The sequence below is a fragment of the Suillus subalutaceus genome (genome assembly GCF_016647625.1).
Source record: "Suillus subalutaceus strain FC151 chromosome Unknown DFJ58scaffold_141, whole genome shotgun sequence".
NCBI classification, from domain to species: Eukaryota; Fungi; Basidiomycota; class Agaricomycetes; order Boletales; family Suillaceae; genus Suillus; species Suillus subalutaceus.
The window spans coordinates 80,307-105,627 of NW_024540390.1; the positions used below are offsets into that span (position 1 = coordinate 80,307).

At 44.6% G+C, this 25,321-nt stretch overlaps 5 protein-coding genes across 5 annotated transcripts; 2 read left to right on the forward strand and 3 right to left on the reverse strand.

Annotated features, from left to right (window-relative positions):
• Positions 1-15,927: 15,927 nt before the first annotated feature.
• DFJ58DRAFT_845575 (uncharacterized protein) lies at positions 15,928-17,725 on the forward strand (the record flags this gene model as incomplete). Its single annotated transcript, XM_041393170.1, has 10 exons — positions 15,928-16,011; positions 16,056-16,149; positions 16,175-16,191; positions 16,237-16,459; positions 16,556-16,668; positions 16,733-16,811; positions 16,899-16,996; positions 17,035-17,067; positions 17,123-17,426; positions 17,676-17,725. The coding sequence occupies 10 exons, from the start codon at positions 15,928-15,930 to the stop codon at positions 17,723-17,725; spliced, it is 1,095 nt and encodes a 364-aa protein (XP_041238791.1).
• Positions 17,726-18,031: 306 nt separating this feature from the next.
• DFJ58DRAFT_101826 (HMGL-like-domain-containing protein) lies at positions 18,032-20,056 on the reverse strand. Its single transcript, XM_041378601.1, has 6 exons — positions 19,724-20,056; positions 19,448-19,669; positions 19,001-19,396; positions 18,654-18,951; positions 18,524-18,596; positions 18,032-18,466 (listed from the first exon to the last, which is right to left on the reverse strand). Exons 1-6 carry the CDS (start codon positions 19,968-19,970, stop codon positions 18,254-18,256), a joined length of 1,449 nt encoding a protein of 482 aa, XP_041238792.1. The 5' UTR covers positions 19,971-20,056; the 3' UTR covers positions 18,032-18,253.
• A 1,282-nt stretch (positions 20,057-21,338) lies between these two features.
• On the reverse strand, positions 21,339-21,964 carry DFJ58DRAFT_718484 (ribosomal protein S13/S18-domain-containing protein; the record flags this gene model as incomplete). The annotated part of the gene is made up of 4 exons (XM_041384482.1): positions 21,339-21,387; positions 21,440-21,694; positions 21,742-21,875; positions 21,926-21,964. 4 exons carry the CDS (start codon positions 21,962-21,964, stop codon positions 21,339-21,341), a joined length of 477 nt encoding a protein of 158 aa, XP_041238793.1.
• Positions 21,965-22,307: 343 nt separating this feature from the next.
• On the forward strand, positions 22,308-24,907 carry DFJ58DRAFT_101867 (clasp N terminal-domain-containing protein). The gene is made up of 3 exons (XM_041378603.1): positions 22,308-22,344; positions 22,393-23,039; positions 23,094-24,907. The coding sequence occupies exons 1-3, from the start codon at positions 22,330-22,332 to the stop codon at positions 24,562-24,564; spliced, it is 2,133 nt and encodes a 710-aa protein (XP_041238794.1). The 5' UTR covers positions 22,308-22,329; the 3' UTR covers positions 24,565-24,907.
• DFJ58DRAFT_101858 (ribosomal protein L34-domain-containing protein) lies at positions 24,726-25,276 on the reverse strand. The gene is made up of 2 exons (XM_041378602.1): positions 24,931-25,276; positions 24,726-24,880 (listed from the first exon to the last, which is right to left on the reverse strand). Exon 1 carries the CDS (start codon positions 25,249-25,251, stop codon positions 24,937-24,939), a length of 315 nt encoding a protein of 104 aa, XP_041238795.1. The 5' UTR covers positions 25,252-25,276; the 3' UTR covers positions 24,726-24,880; positions 24,931-24,936.
• Between the last annotated feature and the right edge of the window lie 45 nt (positions 25,277-25,321).

Sequence of the window (25,321 nt, forward strand, 5' to 3'; positions counted from 1 at the left end):
CAAATGAAAGAAATATAGATGCTCTATGCTCTGGGTGGGAGATAGGGCTATACTCTCTCTAAGTGTTGGTCGAGGTGTGATGTGAATCATTCGACCTGGGGAAGCAGATGGCAGCAGAGAAATGATTCAAGATACGCTGAATGAGCGCCTAAGGGAGCGCCTAAGCGCGGGAAAGCGCCAGAGCGCGCTGTAGAGACTCGCATTTCTGTGGGCTCATATGGGCTCATTTTACGAATTCTGACAACTGGCCTTCATGGCACGACTCGCACTATCATCCACTATGACTTCCCTATAGAGCGCACCACTTTCCCACGAAACGCGCCATAGGCGCGATACTTTCCCGCACAACGCGCAGTATTCCCACATGCGCGCCTTGCGCGCTTTCTCACGCTTAAGTGCCCTGCATCGCCTATCATCCAGGAATGTCCCTCTATGTCCATCCACCTCATTGGTATGTCATATCACTTGCCTCGTGGTTTGTAACAAGCATTGCAGCACTATTACATGTCATTACGTATTCATAGCGCTTATTGCTCCTATCCCTTCCGCTTCCGATGCGATTTCCATAGTATAAAGTTTGCTGACTTACTACTCCATCATTATTACTCCCCTTTGCTGTACTTCCCTCGCTATTGGGTTTTACTTTAAAGTAGTAGTCACCACTTGGGCGCACTTTGTGTTTCCAATGGTTATTGTTATCCGCCTATACTAGACCTTTATCCGCACTCATTATAACACTTGCTCTGCATTTGCACTCGCTTTGCACATCCGCTTCCTTATCCGTTTCCTTATCCGGTATTTTCCGCACAATGCGCGCCTTAGCGCTCACGTTCCCACGCTGACACGCACGAAACCTGTTTCGTACATGGTCATGGCAAATTTATGATACATACAGTTCCTTACTATAGTCTATGCACTTCCCCTGAATTTTCTATACCTTACTTCAATTTACTTTGGACATTTCTGAGCATGTATCACCAAGATATGACTTAGCGGTTCAAATTAAATACTTAACGTACCCTTTATCCTTTCTATAATTCTTTATTTTTTTACCCCTATGACAAATATATGCCATGCCACTTCATTTGTATTTGTGTACTTAAAGCTGTGGTACCAAATGAGTTGACAATACAAATAAACAACTTTGGATTGGTAACCAAACAGATGAGTCACAATGAGTCACAATGAGTCATAATGAGTCATGTTTGTTATGACTCATACTGAGTCATCTTTCTTACTAACTCATTCTATGACATTCCATGACATTCTATAGCTCTTTCTCAATAATTCTGACACATTCTGGAATATTCTATAGTATATTAGTAATCAGTAGCACAGCCACTAGTCTAGTAGTATATAAGGGGTTCATTTTCCCCTCTTGTGAAGTAATCAATTTGATTCCCAAGTATTAACAGAGTGAAGCACAGTTAGGGGAACATAGGGGAACATTCTTTCACCCCTTGGATTCTTTGTCCCCATTATTTGAGTGAACATTCAAGTGAATATCAGGAGAAATATTAGCTTATTTAGCTCCATTGTTTTGACATTATACTTCACATTCTTCAGAAGTATCTGGCCACATTCTTGAGCCAACTTTGATTCTATCGCACATTCTTGAAGCACATTATACTTCACATTCTTCAGAAGTATTTGGCCACATTCTTGAGCCATCTTTGATTCTATCGACTTCAATCATTCTAGTTCTCTTTTGGATACAGGAAAAGTTCTGTGGGGAGAATTTCACGTATTATTCATCAATTAGGGTAGACACAAATAAGACCTACAATCTGTCAACGAATATTAAGAGCTTGGCCACTTAAGACTACATCAAGAAGGTGTACTCTATTCTGGACTGCTGTCATTACTCATTGTGAGATCCTGAGCAGCAGAGAGTTGGTTTCGAGGCCACGTATTGGGACGATCCCGCTAGTGAATTTGTTCTCCATTGCTGAAGTATAAGTAAGGAATATCCAAGAGGAATATAGTATAGTTCTAGTTCATTGCATACAGCTGCAACACATTATTCTAAAGGTTATAGCACTACCTTGTGCTACTTATTGGTTTCTATCGTTATTAGTTTCTATCATTTCTTTGCCCCTTTTACATCACTAGCGTTCGCTTGAAAAGTTCAACACACCTCGTCCCCCACAAACAACCACGTTATCAATCGTTGGTAATTGTCTAAACCGTTGACCGTGGAGGATTGTGAAATTTGGAGAGTTTTCTTGCCTTTCACATCCTAGTAAGACAACACTCGCGCTTACCTTAGTGCGCTCTCTCGCGCTTCGCGCTCACTTCGCTTTTCTTCTTGCGCTTTCGCGCATCCATCGCACTTCAAGGGTCTTTCTTTCATCTGGTTCTGTGTTCAGTAGCAGCCCCCTTTAGGGTCGAACGTTCTTGCATTCTGCGAGTATAGCAGCTAGGCAGAGCCAAGACTCACTTATACTGGTTGAGCATTTTTAGATATTTCATATCAGCCCAGCCAGGTTGAGATTGCCTCAGCGTGAAGCAGCTCTCAATGCAAGACAGAGTCTATATGAAGTGGGATAATGATTGTTGCTCTAAAGTGTGGCTTTATACTGGTGCTCAGTGGTAGTAGATGGGTGGTAGTAGATATCTAAGAAGTGGTGTAGTAATGCCTCTTCAGGCTCAACACAAAGTGAACCAGAGTGAGGTAAAGTGCTATGTAATAGCTACTGGGCCCATGAGAAATGATGCCATACAGTGTAGGTAATAATGAAAAGTACATGGATAGTAAAAATAGTGAACTACTATGTACCTGTGGGCTGGATGGACAGTGGATGGATGCTCCTGGATGATGGGCGATGCAGGGCGCTTAAGCACGAGAAAGTGCGCAAGGTGCACGCACGGGAACGCTGCAGCTGGTGTGGGAAAGTAGCATGCGCATTGCAGCTAGCGCGGGAAAGCGGGGCACTCTATAGGGAATGACCAGGGATGATGTTGTGTAGTGATGGGATGAGACTGGTAATGGCTTGGTGACACGAGCCGTGATATAGGCCATATGTGGCTGTAGGGGCACGAGCCTCTACAACGGTCTACAACTTTTCTAGTTTTTGTGGTAGATAATGTGCTGAGTTCTTGGGAGGAATGTCTTTCAATATTCTCCTTCTTGTTGCTCAGGTAGTTTAAAGCTCATGGTCTTGAAATGCTGAGTGTGAAGTTTGTATGTGTTTTGGCATGTGTGTGCCAATGGAATCGTGAAATGTGTCTCATGATTCGTGTTTCCCTTCCTGAAAAGGAGAGAGGAAAATAGTTCTGGTGGAACTTAGCTAGGTAGTTGTACATTGTTATATAGTCAACCCCTGTAAGGTAGTATATAACCTAAATAGATGTTTCTTGATCTCATTTCAAGGCTGCTGAATGGACTGCACTTAAATCTTACTGGTTCTCAAACAGTTTGAGACAAGAGTTAAAGTGGGAAGCTTATATTACATGGGTGTAAAATGGGCACCTTATATACCTTTTGGAAGGCCATCTTACTAAGCATGATTCATCACATAGATTGGTAAGAATGTGCTTACAAACTTGTGTTGAGTCAGTTTGTTTACTAATGTATATACAAAATGAAGTGTAGTCTTACAAAGAATGAAAAGTGAAAAGCATGAGTCATCACATGGATTGGTAAGATTGTGCTTACAAACCAAGCCCTTAGATGTGCTGAATCAGCCTTATTACAAAGTGGATTATAAATACAGTTGCAAGTTTTACAAAGCATGACAAATCATGACCAAACATGATGAGTCAAGTTGAATCCTTACAAATCAGAGTATTTTCCAGTCACATGACATGATTACAAACATGCTTGGTGGCTTGAGGGAAAGTCTGGTGGCCAAATGTGCCTAGAAAAATAGAAAGAGATAGAATTTCATGGAACAAAATAGAAATATATGGAAAAATAGAAGTGAAGTTTGAAAGTGAAAATACTAGCTAAGAAATGAAGGAAAAATGATAGGGTAACTTGGTGATAGGAATCAGTCTGGTGTTTTCTACCTTCCTTATCACACCTGTTGTGTATATGTCATGGTATGAAGCACGTACCATGCATGACACTGATCAGTAATGACAATTCAGGACTGATAACGCACCAGCAGAGGTAGGTGGACATAGGCAGGACATGGGAGGACAGAGTACCTAGGCATTAGACTGGATACCACATTATGGGAGAAAAGCGATCCTAAGGTGGATAAGTCAGGGATAAGGATACTGGTAACTAGTGTTTAGATCCTTTTTCCTGGACAAGGCAAAATATCGCAGTAGCACTCATACACGCCTAGCACTGTTATGATTGTCACATCTCAAATACTAACTGTCCCCAGTCAGTCTTATGTTGAGACTTGGACTTAGCAAAATTATTTCATCGATAAGGGCACACATTCAATGGTGACCCAATATGGAAGTGATGATCGGGTTGTGGAAATTTGATAGAAGTGGTGGTACCACCTGACTTATTGTTAAGGTTGTACTCAAAGGTTGATGGATCTGAAGGGCTTGGCCTCAGCTCATGCACTGTGCCCCTTACCTGTTACAAACGATGTGAGTTCGCAACTGGAACTTGGATAGGGGCTCTTGCTAAGCCTGCTGAGACCAGCGAGCATTCAATAGCAAGAGTTCACAGCAATAGCTTCATTGATTAGATGAAGGTATTATTGACGATTAGGATGATGTGTCTCTAATCGTGTTTCTCAACTAGCAAGACTATTGGATGACGAGCTCAATAGAGATTAAGATGAGAAAGCGAAGCTTGCTGAAGGCTTCTAGCAGATAGGCAGATAGAACCAAGTAGATTCAAGTTGGAGAATACAAGCGACACCCTACTGGTATATACATATAGGTAGGAAGTGGTTGAGGGCAGGACTGCCGGATTGAGGGGAATGAGTCAGAGCAAGTCATATGTAAGATAACACCGGTTGGACGGTAAGGGCCGAGGGGAAAGTGAGTCAGAGATAAGTACCAGTCAGGCGGTAAGGGCATAGGGTTGTGAGTCAGAGGAACGAAGCAATGGTAACAGTAAAATGTGCACAGCAATCTAGAAGAGCTGTGCATTCGAAGTGAAATGATATGCACAATAAGGCAATGAGAAAGAGAAATGAATAGGGGCCTAACACGACCCAATGTTCTTGTAACATTACCCGAGTACTTGCCCTTGATTTCCGAAGGCTCAGGGATTAGATCCGAAGGTTCTGGATGTTGGATATGAAATGTGAGATAAATCCGGTGGACTTCCAGATATTGGTTGAGAAGCAGAAAGGCCAATTTAGACAAAGTCCAGACTAGAAGCAGACAGAGGTAGACTATTGTAAGGTAGAGCCGAGGACTAGTCTTAAGGAATCAATCCTAAGACTGGAGGTTGATGAGAGTAAACGAAACTCAAGTCCGAGATGGAGACAGAAATGAGCAGAACTAAGATGATATTTGAACTGAGGTGTTACAGAGTTGCACAAGAGTTTATATACTGTAGGTAGCATAACAGAATGGTCAGTCAGCACGGAACAAAGCTATGTACGAAGCATATGGAAAGTTTATTGGTAAGTCTAACAGATCAAAGGAAATGAAGTTCAGATGTGAATGCATAGGGTGGATCAATAAGCAAAGCAGAAGGAAAGATAACTGGTGTAGCGGAGAAGGTAACATCTAAAAGGGGATAGACACTGATTTAAGGTTCTGGGTTCGGGGATGAGTTGTGGACCAGTATGACTGCATTGTGGACTGGGTAGTGGATCAGTGGACTGGATCAGACTAGTGGACTGGATCTGATCAGTGGACCAGACATGTGGACCGGTGTGAAAGAGTAATAGCGACTAGGCTGGTTAGAAACTAGCGCTACTTATCTAAATAGGCGCGAGTGTAATATTCGACCCAAGAGGACTGCTATTGAAGCAACTCCCTTCAAATATGCAAGGGCAGCGATGTTGCGAAGGACTAATAACCTATAGCGACCTAAGACCAAAAACCAATGAGTAGCGCTGTAGTGATCAGCGACTAGCGACAAGTGAGTTCCGACAGAGAAACATGCGTATAAGTAAGTAGCGCCATGCAAGTTGTCCTATGCGATAGCGCTATGCGACGTCCGACTAGTGACAGTGAGAAGAAATCAAAAGAAGGGAAAGCGAGGGATAAGGTATGATAGTGCAAGTGGAATTGCCTGATAGCGACTAGATTATAGCTCGACTACCAACAGCGATCCCGACGTTGCGAAGATCAAACTTTATGAAGGAACTTTAGTGACCCGCACTCGAAGCAAGTCAAGCAACACGCAATCAGAGAGATTTGGCAAGAGTGGAATTGATTGCACCAAAACTAGGATATAGCGACTAAAGTGACTCCGACACCAGCAAAGGTCCGGGGAAGGGAAGTACTGTACTGTATGTGCGACGGGTCATTTTATCATACTGCGTAAAAGTTTGGGAATGCGTAGGTGAGAATAGTAGTGACACTGATGGAGGCACGATGTAGCGACAGGTAATAAGACATGCAGCGCAGCAGAACACGAGGATGCATGTAATAAGACCTGCAACTGATGAGTAGCGACATTTAATGAAAAATAACGCACCAGCGGAGGTAGGTGGACATAGGCAGGACATGGGAGGATGGAATACCTAGGCGTCGGGCTGGGCAGCGCGCTATGGGAGAAAGCGGTTCCAAAGCAGATAGCTTGGGAGCTGAATAGCGCTGGTGACTAGTGCTTTACTCCTTTCCTCAAGGTAAGGCAAATTGTGCCTATGACACTCATACACGCCTAGCACTGGTATGATTGTCACACCGGATCGTGGATCTGATCTGAGATCTGAATGCATGGATATGACACTTGTCTTCTTTGTTGCACTTCCTTTGTCTATCCCTCCTGTTGCTAGTATGTGTGACTTAAGTCCCTAAACCATGTCAATGTGCATGGTGCACTGCCTACACATTTGAAGAGAAATGTACAGTAATCAATTGTTTGTGCAAAATAGTCCAGTCTTTGGTAATGTCTGTCTTGCAATATAAAGTCTATGTGCTGATGGTGCATAATGTATGTGAGTCCTTTGAGAGAGTGGAAGAATGAAACTGAGACACTAGAATAAACCCAGGGTAGAACTGAGACAATTGTACTGAGAGTGGTATGTTTTTGTGTTTTTGTTTTTATGAGAGATAGCAGGAGTTGGGAGCGGGTATATTGGCAGTATTGAGGCATGGTGGATACTAGGTTACACATTGAAGTTGAAATTGAGCACTTCATCTTCTGGTTCTTCTATGTCTTTGCTTGCTAAGGCATTCAGTGTTTCATCATCTAGACCTGTGATGCTAGTGACTAAGACTTTAGTTTCACTGCATGGAAGATAAGGGAGCAAGCGGAATGCTGCATAGTGTAGCCTAGATACAGAACTGTCTAGTTCAGCCAGAATGTACAACCCACCCTTAGTGCAACAGATAACATGTTCTGCCCAGAGTACCACATATGCAGACTGGTACCAGTGCACCTCATCCCCATCACAACTTTTCATGATGGCCTCCCAGACATCATAGTGACATCACTTGACAATACCATTAGCTTGAGAATTGTAAGCTGAGACATGGATCAGGTGAGTTCCATAGTGGGCTGTTAGATCATCAGCTGCTGCACAAAATGCAGGTCTGTTGTTGGTAATGATTTTGGTAATGGGTCCCCATCTACAAAGAAGCTCTTTGAATAAGAATGTGACTAGAGTCTTGGTATTCTCTTTGCACAACATGCACCATTCTGAATATCCAGTTAGCGCGTAATGTGCATAAACTAGATGATCAAATCTGCCTGCTTTGGGCATCATCATACTATCAATATGTGCTCTCCTGAAGATACCACCCAGAATTGGGATGGTTGGAGGGATGTGTAGCTTGTACATTTGTCTGATCTGGCATTAATGACGTATTCTGTTGTACCATTTGATATCATCAATAATCATAGCCACCAGAAACATAGGAGAAGTCGGGCTTGGATTGAATATACTCCCTTATGTCCAAGGTTATTGTGTGCTTTTTTCAAGATGTGAAAGTGTCATGATTCGGAAACTACTAACTGATGCCTTCCTTGAGAGTTGCATTTCCATAGCTTCCCATCGAGAATGAAGTACTGTGCAGTGGATGAGACAAATGATTCATAGTCATCATCCAATAGATCTGCAGGTCGCTTGTGGGTCTCTAGGAAGTGTTGGATCTCCAGTAGTCTATTGTCAAGTGCTTGTGTGTTCTCTGAGCAGGATATGATCATGCTTGCAGGTTCAGATTCTATGATGCCTAGGTATGCAATAAGGGCAGGTAAACAGGTTAGTAGGTTTGATACAGGTATTATGTATGGGTATTGTTAGGGTTAATGGTCATTCAGAATCTCGATGCCAAATGAATATGAATGGTCAAGCCAATCCTCATGGTCATCATTCTCATCGGGATCTTCCTCATCGGTGTGAAAGAGAAAGAGCGACTAGGCTGTTAGAAAACTAGTGCTACTTATCCAAATAGGCGCGAGTGCAGTATTCAACCCAAGAGGACTGCTATTGAAGCAACTCCCTACTAGTAAGCAAGGGAAGCGATAGCGCGAAGGGCTAAAAACCTATAGCGACCTAAGACCAAAAACTGATGAGTAGCACTGTAGCGATCAGCTACAAGTGAGTTCCAAATAGAGAAATGTGCATATAAGTGAAAGGCGCTATGTAAGTTGTTTTATGCGATAGCGCTATGCGACATCCGACTAGCGACAGCGAGAAGAAATCAAAAGGGAGCGAGGGCAGAAAGTAAGATAAGACTGTGCAAGTGAAATGCCTGGTAGTGACTAGATTGTAGTGCGACTACCGATAGTGATCCTGATTTTGCGAAGTCAAACTTATGAGGGGATCCTTAGCAATGCACACTTAAAGCAAGTCAAGTGACATGCGATCAAAGAGACTGGCAAGAGCAGAATCGATTGCACCAAGACTAAGATATAGTGACTAAGGTGACTCTGACACACCAGCAAAGGTCCGGGGAAGGGAAGTAAAGTACTGTATGTGCGACAGGTCATTTTATCATACTGCGTAAGAGTTCGGAATTGCGTAGGCAAGTATAGTAGTGACACTGGTGAGGGCACGATGTAGCGACAGGTAATAAAACATGCAGCGCTGTGGAACATGAGGATACAGGTAATAAGGCCTGCAACTGATCAGTAGCGACATTTAAGGACAAATAACACACCAGCGGAGGTAGGTGGACATAGGCAGGACATAGGAGGACAGAATACCTAGGCATCGGACCGGGTAGCGTGCTATGGGAGAAAAATGGTTTCAAAGCGGATAGCTTGGGAGTTGATAGCACTGGTGACTAGTGCTTTACTCTTTTCCTCTAGGCAAGGCAAAATGTGCCTATGACACTCATACGCGCCCAGCGCTGGTATAATTGACACATCGGGATCTTCCTCAGTGGGATCTTCCTCAGCAGGTGGTCTCCTTGAGAGTCCATCTGCTCCAGTATGCTTGGTAGCGGTTACATGAACAAGTGTAAAAGAAAATAGCAATATACCTGTAATCCACCGATTGATGGTCACATTGGATTGAAGGTCAGGATTATTGATCATTCCTTTAATATACTTTGCATCGACCTCAACCATAAGATTGGTGATGCCAAAGATAAAAACGCAAACCACATGAAGTACACAAAATAGGCCGTAGAGTTCTAGTTTCACTTGAGAGTAGCAACTTTCAACTTCTGTAAGAGATATGGATCTGAAGTGGTTTGGATAGCACTTGCCATCTTCCCTGACTTGAAGGAGAATAAAACCTATAGCAATGCAAGAGGTATCAACAGCAAGGATAACTTTGCAACCACACTCATAATCGAGTGGGAGGAGTGTAGGAGACTCTAGTATTGAGTCCTTCAGAGTCTGCATAACTACCTGTTGGTCTTCACCCTATTCAAAGGGTACATCTTTGCATGTGAGATTGGTGAGAGGATGTGCTATCTTGGAGAAGTCCCAAATGAAGATGTGCAAGACTCCACAAGTACTTAGAAAGCCGCACACTTGCATGACAGTACAACATTCCAGCCAATTGCAAATCTTTTGCACTTTGGAATCTTCTAGTACTCGCCCTTCGAAGGTACACTTGTGCCTGGCTATGACAGTGGCAGGAGCAGCTAAGACAAACTTAGTAGCAGATACAGTTACACTGACATTCTTGAGTCGCTGGAGTATGTGATTGATGACCTCACAATGCTTCTATATGAAGCAACATATGCCCAGGTTTTGCACAATGGTTTCATATGAGCTGTCAGCTCTTTGATATCGCGTTTTAACCAACTTGATTGGCACATCATCAATAAATGGCAATGTGAACTCTGGAATTTTGTCCTGCAAAATGAAAGCAGTATCACCTTGATATACTTGAACTGCATTAGCATGACCTTGCAGAAGTGTTGTCAACCAATGCAGACCCAATGGCATTCCAAAGGAAGTGAGATTGTGCGATTCCTGTAGTACATGCTGGTTGTAACCTGAATATAAGTCCATCATACCATATACCACATACCCAGCAAAAGATTCAGCTAACTGTTTGACAAAGAGAGGGAGGGATGAGTCTCAGATAGTTACCACATTCAGCAGTTGAAGATCATGTACTAAGCACAATGATTTTGAATCTTTCTTAACAATGCAGAACCAGTGTGATCAGTATGCTGTGGTAGATGGTTCATATACACCGGATTGGATCTTTTCTTTGATGATGTGGATAACTTCTCCAAGGGTTGTAGGCAGGATAGGGATATTGCATTGAGACCAAGGAATGTGAGGGATGGTAGGAATTTTGTACAGGGGGAAATATGTTTCATTGAGATGGCCACGCTCAGTTGCGTCCCATGCAAATGCTAATTCATGGACCCAGACAAGCCAGCATATAAGCTTCAACTTGTCAGGCCATAACCAATTAGTAGGGTCCAAGTCCAATTTGTCTGCTCTTTCTTGAGTAAAGTGGATGCCTGTAACAAAGTCAGGTGGATGGGTTGGCAGTGTAGGCATGCCAGCCAAGGGGTCATCAGGCAACTGTTGCATTATTCTATATTTGGGGGGTATAGAAGTTTGTACTATATGGACTTTCTTTGCAACTGGCTTGTAAATCAGCATGTGTCAGGTCTTATTAAAAAAATATACACTGTTAAATGTGTTGACAGACATGCAATCAATAACTAAATGAGTAGAGATGAGATGGGTATAGCACACTGAGAACTGCTCAGTAGAAAACAAAAATGAGTCATGTTTGCTCTGTAAGAGTGAGTGATGTGTGGATGGCATAAGATGATAGTTAGAACTAGGAAGTAATGTATTAGGACATGAAATGAGAGAGGGGCAGGTGAGTATGAGTCCATTTGTCTGCTCATGGTATAAGCTAATCATCAATCATCAAAAACCCTTCTTGTGATCACTAGATGGTGGGTGCAACCCTTTTTTGCATTCTGGGCACCTCTTAACCCAGCAATTGGTAGGGATGCAGATTACTTTTCCTGAGTTCAGGTCAGTTAGAGTGATATCCTGCTCCCCATTAGATAGATCTTCTGTGTGACAACTGGTGAGTGTAAAGAATGGGCAACCTAGCAAGATCTCAAAGTCAGCAGTCAGGACAACTTGAACCTAGAACAGCATTTCTCCAATGCTGAAGTCTAGCAGAAGATTTACTATAATGCCAAGTGTCTCATTGGTAGAGGTATTGACCAATTCCATGACTAGTTGCTCATGTTGGCCTGTATCATCATGCTCTCTGGGGGCTTGAGTATTCAATGCAGCGAGAACAGAAGTTAGATATGTCCCATCAAGCATCCCATGAGCATAAAAATCTTGACATAATGCAGTCAACTTGTCCAGGCACTGGTTGGTCACAAGTGTTTGGCCTAGTGCTTTCTAGCAACTGGATTGCCTCCATGGTTCCTTCACAGCTTTGATGTGCCTACTTTCTATGATAGATGAACAAAGTCCATTCAGTGCACCAAAAAGGTGAATGAGGATGTTGTAATGCTTTATTAAATGTTGGCGAGGGAGTGAGAAGGTTGAAATTACATCAGAGTCCTTGAAGATCTCGTGATACTAATGAAAATGAGCAAATGTATCATTGATTTCTTTGAGAGATGTCTCTGTGATGATGTTGCAGCAGACAAGGTAAGAAAACTCAAGGAGTGCATGGAATGCATGGATGATATCCATTGGGACATAGCCTTCAAGTGCTGGCAAGTATACCTGAATGGTGTTAGCTCAAAAAAAAACAGAATTAAATAAGATGAAAGATGAATATCTTTATAAGGGCTTGAGTCATCCCCAGTCCACTGTTTGAAGTTGCATCCTTAAGGAAATCTGTGCAATCCTGAAAATGCAGGTGCTGCTGCAATTCTGTTCAGAATGCTAGTAAGCCTGATTGTTCATAGTTAATATTGTGTTTGACATACCTTCTATCAATATCATCAAGTATGATATCAGCTCATGCTTGACCATGTGTCATCACAAGGTATTTTTCAACCTAGGTGACCAAGTGATCTTTGAAGGCCTCCTTTATAATTTGATGGAGGAGATCTGGTACAATGAGTTCATGTATGTTGGCTCGAGGGTAATAATTTCTGAACAGCTATATGAATAGGTTAATTTTGAGTGAAATAGATGCACTGAGACTTACCACAAGTTGGGCAATAATCCCATACCATCTCATGGTCATACTCTTTGATTAGTGTGTCAGTATGAACTCTTGAATGCAGGAGATTATCATTGTTGAGAGCTTTGCTATTTGAAGTACATCTACAGCAGAATTAGATTCAATACATACAATGAGGAAGCAGTAAGTACTTACTTTGCACACCAAGATCAGACTATGCATGCAAGTAAAAATTGTTTCTCATAGTCTACAATATACAGACCAAGTCCATAGATTATACAGCAAGAATGGCCATCGTCAAAGTGCATGACTTCAGGTTTTGTCATCCCTGGCTTCAAGTTCTGAAGTATAAATGAAAGCAATAAATGACACAGTTGGTCAGACAATCACAGTTTTAACATGTTGTTTGGTTGCTATAAAAATTGCAAGGTTGATGAAGTCATGCAGTTGAAAAGGAATGTACTCTTTGGCATTGCTAGAAATCCAACTACTGCAAGTATGCTACGGTGAGCACAACACATGTTATTCTGAACATTTCCTATGGATGCATATAAGTGGGTAATAGTCATTTTGTCCAGTGGCGACTGATACTGTGATTTTGTCACTGCCAAGGATTATGGGCATGAATGTCAAGCCATAAGTATCCAGATCATTAGCAATTCAATCCTGTGCATAACTGATCATGGTAGGGAGTCCAATCATCAGCACTTTTCTCTGAAAATGGCAAAGGCAGAGCTCCTGGCAGAAGAAAATTCCCTTCAGGATCACATGGATGACCTTTGAAGATCAAGTGTATTAGATAAAAAATGCGAAAACTAAAGGAAATGTACCAGTCAAACTAGGGTAGTAGTTTCTATAGAAGTGATTACCAGCACTGAAGAATTCTGCAGGTGTGGGTGATTGTACAGAATGAGGGATCTCAGAATGGTCCTCTTCACCAGCACCATCAGATTGTACAGAATTGACATCTCCATTGAAGATAGGCAAAGGTGATCAATTGAACTGAGACAGATCATCTAGATGTGACCAACTACTAGTAGACTGAGATGGTTCCACATGTAAGGGTGCAGCACTAAGCAAAGGATGTACTGCATTTGTATGCTGTGTGCATCCAGATTTGTTCTTGAACCAGTGGTTACATCCTGGTTTGGTGCAGGGAATGTGGAGGATGCTAAAATCTCATCTAGTGTGTGACATGGCAAAGATGGTAACTAGAAGATAGCAGCAAAAAATACATTTTCAGTACACAAATGAGTAGCACACAACTGATGGATATATGTCAAGGAGAGCAAAAAGCTCATGAGGCACTTACCAAATGTTGAATTTTCTCATCAATCCCCATTGTATTCCTCATATCTGACTGTCTTGCTATTACTGCTTTCCTGTCTGGTATGATTTCTACTCACCCTAAAAATACAATACAGCATCCTGGTGAAATTGTGAAGCAAACTATGAAGAAATGATGCACAGCAAAAGAGATTGCAGTGGACAACCAGTGGACCAGAGAAGTGCAGGAAGTACAACAATTAGCCACTCAAGACAGCATTAATCATGTTGCAGAAGTGGAGGCATCAATGGAAATAGAGCAGGCAGGAGCAATAGCAAAGGTGATACCTGTAAAGCTTTATCCAAGGCCAGTCAAACAGAAGCCACGTGTCACTGAAGATGCCCCTTCAAAGAACCGCAGCATATTAGGAACTCAGACCAGTTTCTAGTCTAAAGGTGACCATACCTTGAAAAGCAGCACTGATAATATGGGCACAGATGGTGATTGCAAGCTCAAGCTGGAGTCTGAGGCAAAGCCAAAGAGCATGAAGAAAGAGAATCTTTTATTATATGAGGCTGTCAGTGCCATGAGGTTAAAGAAGCAGAATGAGAACTTGGATCAGCCTGATGATCTGATCAAGGTTGACTAGCCTGGGAGATCTGTTGATGGCAAGGCACATGGCCTTGACAAGAAAGGAAAAAAATATCAAGTCAGTGACATTCTATCTCACACTGTTGTGGTGTTCAAACTCAGGCTAAGCTTGCAATACCTGATTTTCATATAGATGTCAAACTATCAAGGAACTACCTCCCATATATCTTTCATCACTTTCCAAATTTGGCCAGAACCTTTGACCAAGTCATCAGCTGCATACCCCACGCCATCGTTGGCCAACCCAGCCGCGGTCTGTTGCGTTCCTGTGCCCTGCATGCTTTAGGATGGTCAGTAATATGCAAGGGCACTTCCTACTACATTTCCCTTGCATCTACCACATATCCAATCATGCCTGATGTTTTGTGCAGCTGCATCGGCTGTTCCTGCATACCCGAACCTGTTCCTGCATGTCCAGACCATTACTATGCATCCATATAACCTTCAGCCAAGTTCCCATGCCATCCAACCACTCAGAACCCATTTTAGGAAAGCCCCATGTCAATTCCATGTCAATTCAAACCCTACTGGTACATGTTTTTACTTGCCTCATGTTTGTAATAAGGGTTGCAACCTTATTACATGTTCTTACATGTTTCTACTATTCCTATCCCTTCCAAGTCCGAGAGGATTTAGCTAGTATAAAAGAGCCTATAGTGACAACTTCATCATTACTTCCCTTCAGTGGTATTTCCTTCCCTTTGGTTTTACTTTGAAGTGGTCACCCATTAGGTTCCATTCTTAGCCCCTATTGGTTACCTAATACCTAGACATTATACCTAGCCTTTCCTTAACCTTGTAATTCAATCCCTTGAGACCTAGTCCCTCTCTATCACATTCCTTACTTGTCTGCTTTGCATCAGCCAAGTTTACATGCCATTTCCATTGGCTTCAGCCATTCCCATGCTCCGGTGTGGTGTTCAAACTTTCTGTAGCCTTGCGGAGGCAGTTTTTACTATGCATCTCTTATTAATACTTTCTTTAGATTAGGTTTGCACTTTTGCTGCTTACATAATGAATTCACTCTTTACCTAGGACTCTACAGTCATTACCTAGTTTCCTTGTTTCCAGTTCTTTGGTTGCTTCCCATTCACTTGGGTTATTCAGTAGCATCCCCTAGTTGTAGCTTTCCTAGTTGTAGCTTCTCAGCTCACCAGATAGCTCCTGGAACATAGTTTTCTTACCTTGACTTGGGGTACCTTCCTCACTCTCTTTCCTTGAGCCTGAGCCTAGTCAGAGATCCTTTAGGATTGAATGTTCTTGCTAGCAGGAGTAGCAGCTAGGCAGAGCAGGAGACTCATATATTTTGGTTTGGTGCTTTTACCTACAGCCCAGCCAAAACTTGTTCACCACACTGGATACCTTTGGACCTGTTCCCACATGTCCAGTCTACACCTACCTACATTTCTGCATCCTTATTTCATAGCTGTTCTCAGATGCAGAGGAAAATTGAGGAAGTTGCAGGTGAGTTGGGACTTCAAGTTGAAGACAACTCAATTGATTACAAGGATGGAGATGATGTGATGGAGTTCAAAGATGACACTATGGAGTTCAGAGACAATGCTATGAAGCTTGACAGCAAGATATTCTCCCATTGCCAAGGTTTTAAAGGGAACTAACAGTGTAGGTTGCACTACTACAGCAGTAAGTCACTCTTTTTCAGCAGCATCCATCCTAACAATGTGACAGACAAGTGTAATGGCCATCAAGAAACTATTGGTCCTGCAGTCAGCCAAGAAGGCTAGATCAGAGCCAGCTACTACCCAAACTTTGACGATAATGACAAAGGTACCATGCCCAGCCAAAAAGGTCAAATCAGAGCTCACTTCCAAAACCTTGACAATAGCAGCTGTTCCTGCTGTGCAAGAGTCCATGCTGGCAGACATGGCAATCAAACCTGTAGCAGGCAATGGTCAGTGGCAAAACAGACCTCCCACCTATGCTAACAGAAAATGAATCTTGGTGTAGGCCATTTGTTCTGACAGTTCTCCTTTGGGAAGGTAGCCAGTCAATTGGACAATTGGGGCTGCCGATTTGCTGTGTGCCATGCAGGCCATATGCAACACAATGTATCCTGGAGTCAAGTACAATATTCAACCCAGGGGCCCTATCATGGGTGTGGTGAGTGTTATCCACATCCATACTTTTATTTACAGTCTTGATCATAAATTCAAAGATTACTCAGCGCTCATGTACTTGGTGCAGCAACTTTGGTTTTACTGCTATTGCACTGATCACTAATTTTTGGGCATCCTTAAGGGAAAGTGAGAATGAGAATGTTGACAGCAGAGAGAAATTCATGACATAGATGGCAGCCTCCCTCCTTGAAGGCTATGTCTTTCTGTTCACAGACCCAAATACCTGCAAGGCCTCTGAGATTTACCGCTCTGTGTTCATGTTGCAAATGATTGCAATGACACATCTTAACACAGTTGCAGGCTTCATTGATGTACTAGAGCTTGACATGTGTGCTCTGTCTTCAACAAGGACGGATGTGTGATTGGCACTTGTGCTGTTGCTGTAAGTCCCATCTGTAAATTTGAACAATAGCTAATAATCACTATTTTATTGGCAGCTCAAACATGCTTTGAAATCAGTCACAGAAAAGGAGAAGAAGAGCACCGATCTCAAAACCCCCCTCAAGATCAATAAATCTACCAGCAAGGAAAGCAGCACTCCACTGGCCTTTTCCAAGTTGAACTGGGGTCAATTCATGACAGATTACCACTTGTCCATTGTAAAGCACGGCCCGAAATATATGACAGATACAATTGCAATGGCCTATCAATTTGTTAAGAATTTGGGTTCAGATGCTAGTACCAAAGGTTCTCTTGCTGACAACAGTGTTGCATCTTCCAGGGGTGAGCAGGCACTACTCTGTGAGTATTTTTTTGACTTTGTTCTGTGCCTCATTGACGTATTTCACCAGAATATCTCTTCTATGATGTCTTTTTGCAATCATTTGCATTCTCTAAGCCGCACCTACTACACTCATACTCATATACTAATGCATCAATCCACATAAATGTCCCTGTTACAGGCTTTCTTTCTCCTTTTTCCTTCCTTTTTGCACATTTTATCACCTGCTTATTCTACTTTTTTTGATGATATTATGCTTTTGAAATAAGCATTCATAAAAATAAGTCGGAAAAGGTCGCGAAAAGCTCAGAATGAATAGAGGGACCTACTTAAATAAATCGGCTCCAACTTTTCAATGTTCGCATGGCTTGGTGGGGAAAAAATGGCTATAAGTGGTAAAAAGGAAAACTCGGAATTTACTGATGCCGTGATTAGCACCATGTTGGGAATTAAGGTTTCCCCCCCTCTCGTGTTTATCCTTCTTTCCGTTACCCGATAAGCCCCCCCAACATTTCCCCCTACCATTACTTGACCCCAATTTATAGTGCTATGTAGCCGTCACACTTTTGTTTGTCGAGCCCCACAAGTAAACGAGGGGCACAAAATGGCATCTGGTCTATTGATACGAAAGGAGCGGTAACATGTCTGGACTCCAGAGTCTCATCATGATCATAGCTATGGCCCATGGGGTTGCTGGTCTAGCAATGCGAAGGGTCTCATACATGCATTTTGTTTCACGAAAAGCGTTAGATAGGGATAGACACATCTACAATTCTATCATGATACAGAGCGACCAACCAGTCGACTTTTCCTTTCCAAGCAAAGACAACCTCAGACAACTACAATTTTACGCTGCAGCAGTAACAGCCTCTGGCTGCTGACGTTCTCTCGAGGTCTCGCGGTGCTGCTGGAGCAATCGGTCAAGGGCTTCCTTTTGACCGACTGCAAGCTCTCCAGACTGGATGCCGGAGTGGTATATACGCAGCAGGGAGTCGACATCATCCATGGATTGGGTGCGGACATCAGCGAGCTCCTTGATCTTGGCAGTTGCATCCTTGACCTATTACAATCGCATTAGTGAAGTGTGGAAGGACGAGGCAAAGATAATATAGCGGACCTGGTCGTCGGTGAGGTTGAGTCCGAGTTGCTCAACTCTTGACTTGACAGCGTTCCAACCAGTGAGACGGTGTCTAATGGCAAACATCAACCTCTATCACGAGTCATGGACGACCAGAAAAGGTACGTACCCAATCGACACATATCGGGTGAGCCCAAAGTCCTCAGGCTTCAAAATTTCGTATGTGCTGGGGTTGTTCAAGATTGCCTTGGCATGAATACCAGCCTTGTGCGTGAAAGCACAGTAGCCGGTGATTGGGTTCATGAAAGGCACGTTGACCTCTACTGCCTCTGCGACGAGGTTTTCAATCTCGCGCAACATGGGGAGATTGTACTTGGCCTTGACGTATTCAGGGTTGGCAGCATACAGGCACGCTACGAGACCACCGAGAGGCGTAATACCTACACGCTCGCCAATGCCAAGGACCGCTAAGAGAAATTTAGCCGCTACCAGTGAGGAGAACACGAAGATACGTACAGGTATCGATGTGTGTTGCGCCAGCCTCCAATGCGCAATAGGCGTTAGCGATGGCCATTCCGGTGTCATTGTGCAAGTGAATCTCGATATCACAACCAACGACGCCACGGAGGGTACGAACGAGGTCGTAAACTTGTCTGGGGTTCGCGCATCCGACGGTGTCGGCTATGCCCACACGGTTGACACCGATCTTGTCGACGGTCTGGTATATGGAAAGCAGATCGACAAGGTCCGAGCGGAAGGAATCTTCTGAGGAGAAGCGGACTTCGATGCCCTTGGACTTGACAAATGTGATGACTTCGATGGCGGTCTTAGTGATGTACGTCATGTCTTTTCCGTGGGAGAATTCGCGCAGGAACGAAGATGTTCCAATCACGACATCGACACCGTCGACACCTACGGATGCAAATGAGTCAAAAGATAGGGTGGAAGCGCTGTGGAGCTCACCAGTTTCGACAGCGATCCGGGCATCGTCCATGTGACAACGAATGTGGGTAAGAATCTTGGCCTTGAGACCGAGCTTGCAGATGGCCTCGCAGTCAGCGCGTGACTGCTCAGATGCAGCGGGAGAAGTGAGCTCGATGTACTCGACACCGAATGCATCAAGAGCCTTGGCGATGGCGATTTTTGTTTTGGTATCGAAGAAGGCGTTGGCAAACTGCTCACCCTCTGCTACACTGGTCAAACTGGGCCAAAGTGCCAAAAAAAACTTGCAAGACGTACCTCGAAGAGTACTCTCGATGATGGAGAAATTCGATATGTTGTTTAGAAAATCTGACGCGCGTGGTCCATACGGATTCTTGTGTTGTGCTTCACTGAGCTGGACGTTACGTCCACTGGCACCGTTCGCGCCGTTGATTCCGTTGGCACTACCATTCAGGCCGTTGGCACCGTTGACATGGATCATCTGAGTCTTGTCAGGCATCGGTAAGGATTCTGTATTTCCATGTGAGCAGGAGTTGCAAGGCATTTTATAGTGTGTTGACGGGATAATCCAAGGAGAGATCTTAAAGATATAAATAGCAACGACAGTCAAAACGAGTCACGATCGATCACAAGTTGAAGGTATAGCTGAATCAGGCTCTATTGCTGGTCTGCGAACCCGCAACTTCAAACCCAGCCCAGCCCGACGTCAAGCCACTGAGAATTTCCCTTGTCCCGTGTCCCGTATCCCTGGTCCCTGTTCCCTTGTCCTGGTCCCTTGTACCTTGTCCCGTGTACCGTATCCCTTGTACAAACAGAGAATAAATAAGTCTTGAAGTCTCAAAATTGAGGAATAGGGAGACTGGCTGGTCTCTCGATTTGGCACTACCTATCACTCGCCTGCATCGGCTGAACCTTGCTTGTCATATTCATCAAGTAGCGCCGTGATCTAGGACAGGCTAATGGAAATAGAGCAAAAGCGAACGAACGGCGGAAGAATATGACAAAAGATAACGAAGGTAGTGACAGGCTCTGCATAGAACAAACACATTACACTTGATCGTCATCCATGTCATGTTTGACGATAAGTCGACGTTGGAATTGCTGTACCTCTGATTGGACCAAACAAAATAGCAACCAATCGAATGTCTGTCATTTGTCGGAGTGGCGTCTTGAGAGACCTATAGGGGTTCAAACTTTCGCGGGCGGAACTTTCGACTTAGGGGTGATGCGTACGTCAATTGCTATAGTCCGAACGTTCAATCGTCAAGTCGTGCTTTACTAACACTCGTCCAGATAACACTCATCTAGATATGGCATCCCTGTGCCAGCATGATATCGCTTTCCTCCATATCAGCAAGCCACTGCGGTAAGTATGGCAACAATTTCCTGCGTCAGATATCGACGTTTGCATTCAGTTTCTCTCCTGAGGATCGCAGACCTCAGCATTTTCCTCATCTCCAGGCTCTGGTTGTCGTGGTAGCTGAGGAGCGCGCTGACTCCACGGAGCGCAACGACATTATAGCGCACCTTCGTGTGCGAGATAAGGAAGGATGTAACGAAATGTCAGTCCGTGACAATTGCTGTGTAGTTTGGTAATGGATAGGCTACCCTTCAGTGTTCAGTTACAAGGAGTGGCTACTGCAGAGTCGCTGCTACCCACCACTGCAAACATATGCAAGCAGTCTTGTAATGTCAGATTCTCATAGACATACCTGGTCTGTTGATAAGACCGGAGACATAACCATGTCATGTCGGGGTTGAGCAAATTTTTGGATGACACTAAGCGCGTAGGAGTAAGGCGAGAGGTCTCATTCCAGCGTTTTTGCAGATGACCAATCCCCCGAGTGATTGTGTGGGTAGTATCATATGAGAGCAAACATAGAGAGGACATGAATAATGCAATAACACCTGTCTAACCCCGTTTCTTCTTCGACACACCGACCGTTTTCCCCCGCGACGGCCTGTACTACGCTTCAAAAAAGAGATAGCGGAAAGCGGAAACGAGTAGCTTACCAGTAGTTTTTTGTGTGCTGACCACGTACCCGCAGGCCCCAGAAGTGTCTGAGACCACGGTGGGCCCGAATCTTCTTCAATCGCTCGAGGTCATCACGCAACTTCGAATCGACACCGTTGGAAAGGATTTGCGAATCCTTGCCATCTACAATGTCCTTCTGTCTGTTCAGGAACCATGTGGGAATTTTGAATTGAGTGGGATTTTGGATAATCGTGACAATACGCTCAAGCTCGTCAGAGTTCAATTCACCGGCACTATACAATTATATGAGCGAGTTGCACACCAGAGTGGAAGTACATACCGCTTGTTGAGATCAACATCTGCCTTCTTGCAAACAAGGTTGGAATAACGACGTCCAACACCCTTGATCTCCGTCAGAGCGTACATAATCTTGCGCTTTCCGTCAACATTAGTGTTGAGTAGACGGAGAATGTGCTGTGGATGGCATAAATCGAAAGCAGATGCAAGGCCTAAGACAAACGGACCTGGAACTGCTGGTGTGCTTCAGGAACAACGAGGGACATGGTTGCGATCTGCAAGTGGAGATTCCATAAGTCTGTTATCCAAAAGGGAATCCATCCATCCAGCGGAAACCTGGTCTCAAAATCTTCTGATTCTTCCCAGCCAAGCAAAGTGCCTCCTAACGAATTGGTGCGTGCATGAAAATGGGCTCACCTTCGTTCAATCGTTCCTCAGGGTAGCCTTGACGCTGGGTATGACAGTGAGCGATGGGTGAATGCTGAGACACAATTTCCCGGCAAACTCCGCTATCCGCGATCACGTGGCCTGTCGCGTGTTGCCAGTGCGGCTATGCCACCGTGACGGGACTGATTTGAACTTGCTCAACACTTCATTTTCTAACCACATCCTCATTACAACGACCTGATACATGTCCAAGAGAAAGGTGGGAGATGCATCAACTATCGTCCTTGTCACTCTCTTATATTTCCAGCAGTGTAGCTCTCCAGCAATTTTGAACGCAGAACTTGAAGCTGTCCGCGGGAAGGTCTCCCTTGAAGAGACAGAGGAGTCATGGGACAAGATCGAGCAGGGCATTGTGCAGCTCACAAAATGCTGCAATAACGGCGGATGCGACTTCGCCACAGAAATGGTTGCTGGCATACGCTCACTCTCCAGACCCATCAACCATGCTATGAACTCGGAACGCAGTAGACTGTCAGGTTCTGCTATCGAACTTGTGAATGCTCTGTTAGCCGGTTTGGGTTCCTCGTTTGAACCCCTCGTCTCGCTATTTATGCCGACTCTTCTCGGGCTTTGTGGCCGGACCAATAAGGTGTTCACAAGTCGAGCAAAGGCGTGCATTCTCTCTGTGATTGAAAATACCCAATTGCCTTCCATTCTGCCGTACCTCGCTGACTCTTTAACTCAAAAGTCAGCTTTTCTGCGTTTAGTGGCTGCAGAAGGTGTCCTCGCTTGCTTGAACTGCTTCAATCCTCCTGATATTGAGAAGGATACGCGTGCCCGACTTATCGAAGACGTTATCAAGTTGACTGCCCGGGATGCTAGTTCAGACGTTAGGAGAGCGGGGAAAATGATTTTTGAAGCATATAAAGCCCTTTTACCCGATCGCGTGGAAAGGTTGGTCTCTAAAGCTTCCACTCGTGACATCCGTCCCTGACATACACAATTCAGTTTTATTGCACCCTTAACCCCTGTCATAAAGAAGTACTTAGATGTGCAAGGGAAAGTTACTTCGCGGTCGGCTTCACAAGCACTTTCTCGTGGTCCTGCAGCGACAGGCAGAGTGACCTCGAGGCCAATCGGGTCCCTCCAGACTCAGAAGACGAGTTCTCATTCTAGAGCTCCATCCACGCAGTGCGCTACCGTCACCCGTGTTTCCGGGAAACACGCAGAGAGACCAACACGTCCTCCTAGCTCTGAGCCGCCGCGAGAGGTGCCTGCAGCAAGGCTGCGTGCTGTTTCAAGTCAAGCAACCTCTAGTGCAATTGCGGGGCCCTCAGTGAAGGAAACATCTCGCCAAGGTGCACTCCGTCCCCCGTCGGCGGAAACAGGTCCACCCACTATGCAGAGTACAAATCTACGGAAGGATATTCCACGTCCTCCGGCTCCCACTATACAGGGCCCTCAGCGAGTAGGCACTGTGCTCATGAAGTCACACGACGAGAAGCCTCGTGTTGGAGGAGGAGCTCGAAGAGTTCTCATTCCTGCAGCTCCTTTACCAGAAACTGATGATACCACGACAACGCGCACGGTCTCAAAGACTGGTCCTCCTTCAACCAAGCCGACTTCGGTTAACTCACTCGCACATTCTCTCGTTTCAAAACGAGATTCACAGAACGACCCCGTAACCACAAAGGTTCACTCAACTACCACAGCTCGCGCTGCGTCGTCAGCGGCCACTGCTACCACCAGACCATTATCTCGAACGGGACCGCGCCCGATGACAAAATTAGAGCATCCGACAACCAAGGGTACAATTTCTCGCTTACGGTCACCGACCATGGGTGTTGAGCAACAGCAGACTTCCCGCAAGCAGGTTGCTGAACTAGGTCGTTCTAGCCAGCAAGCTATAGGTCAGAAAAAGCCAGTATGGGGAGGACGGTCTTCAGGCAAAGCGTCTAAACCCGTCGTCAAGGGACTCTCGATACGCCCTAAGTCGGACGGGTTGAAGAGTTCTGATACTAGCAAGCCTGCACCAGAACACGTGCCATTGCCTCCCAGTCCCACTGTATGTCCCGCTGCAGTGCCTCTGCCATCTTCCCCAGCCTGTAGTCCCCGTCAGTCACCCCAGCCCGAGCCACCAGCATTAGGAGGGCTATCCGCACAAGTCACTGGCGATGATGCACATGTCGCAGGAGATTTTCGTCCTCCCTCCACCTCCGTTGAAGCTACGCCTTCACGCAACGTGAACTTTCAGCAGTCCCCGTCTAAAACACCCATAACAGCTCTTCTTTCATCTATTCAACGCGGGTTCTTATTTACACCTTCATCGCCGCTCTCGCCTCCCCAAGCTTATGTAACTGAAATCATTGCTCACACATACCGCCCGAACAGCCCAACCGCTCATAAAGACATAGCCTGCGTCGGTGTCATTCAGGACAATATGGCACGACAGGCATTGGAAGTGATGGATGTCAACTAGATCATATACAGTCTTATAGTACTTGACTTTGGATTTAATGACATCCGTATACTAGAGCACGGTGTGTGACTTTGGAAGCATCGACCGTGAGACAGAAGTATAGAAGCTGGAGAACGGCGCTGTTAGAAGTGTCTACGACATGGCGGGAGACGACAAAGAGAGGATAGTCTACGACGTAGATATATATACGTAGTCGGGACTATCCGAACACCGAACGATGACGAAGGGTGGAATGCCGAACTCTAACAAGAAGGATAGGCTGTCTTCCTTGTATTGGGTCTGTCTACGAGCCCACTGTAAACCCTGGTGCGCTAACCTAAATCTATGGTCAATCAGTGTATCAGAGACCAGAAGTGAAAGACATGCCATCCATCAATGACTCAAGAACCTGCGTCCCTTGAGTAGTCGTCTGGCTAGAATCTTTCTACCAGTTGCGGTCTTTTTCCGAGTAAGAAAGCCATGCTTTCTTTTGCGCTTTCGCTGAGAAGGTTGGTACTCAGTACCACGGGAGGCAAAGCGCCTCTGACCGAGCGCGTCACATAGTGAAGGTAGCGAGAGTGTTTGTGGTACAAGTAGCGCGCGATTGATTAGAATAGAGCGCGAGGCCGGAATAATTGAATTGACCGCAGTGAAAGAGGGTATACTGAGTAACGGTCTACGAAGTGCTCCGAGAAGTTGAAGAAACATGTTGAAGACTCGAAGCGCTAAAATTTAGACTCACGGTCGATCATGCTCATCCAAGTCATGTGACCATTTA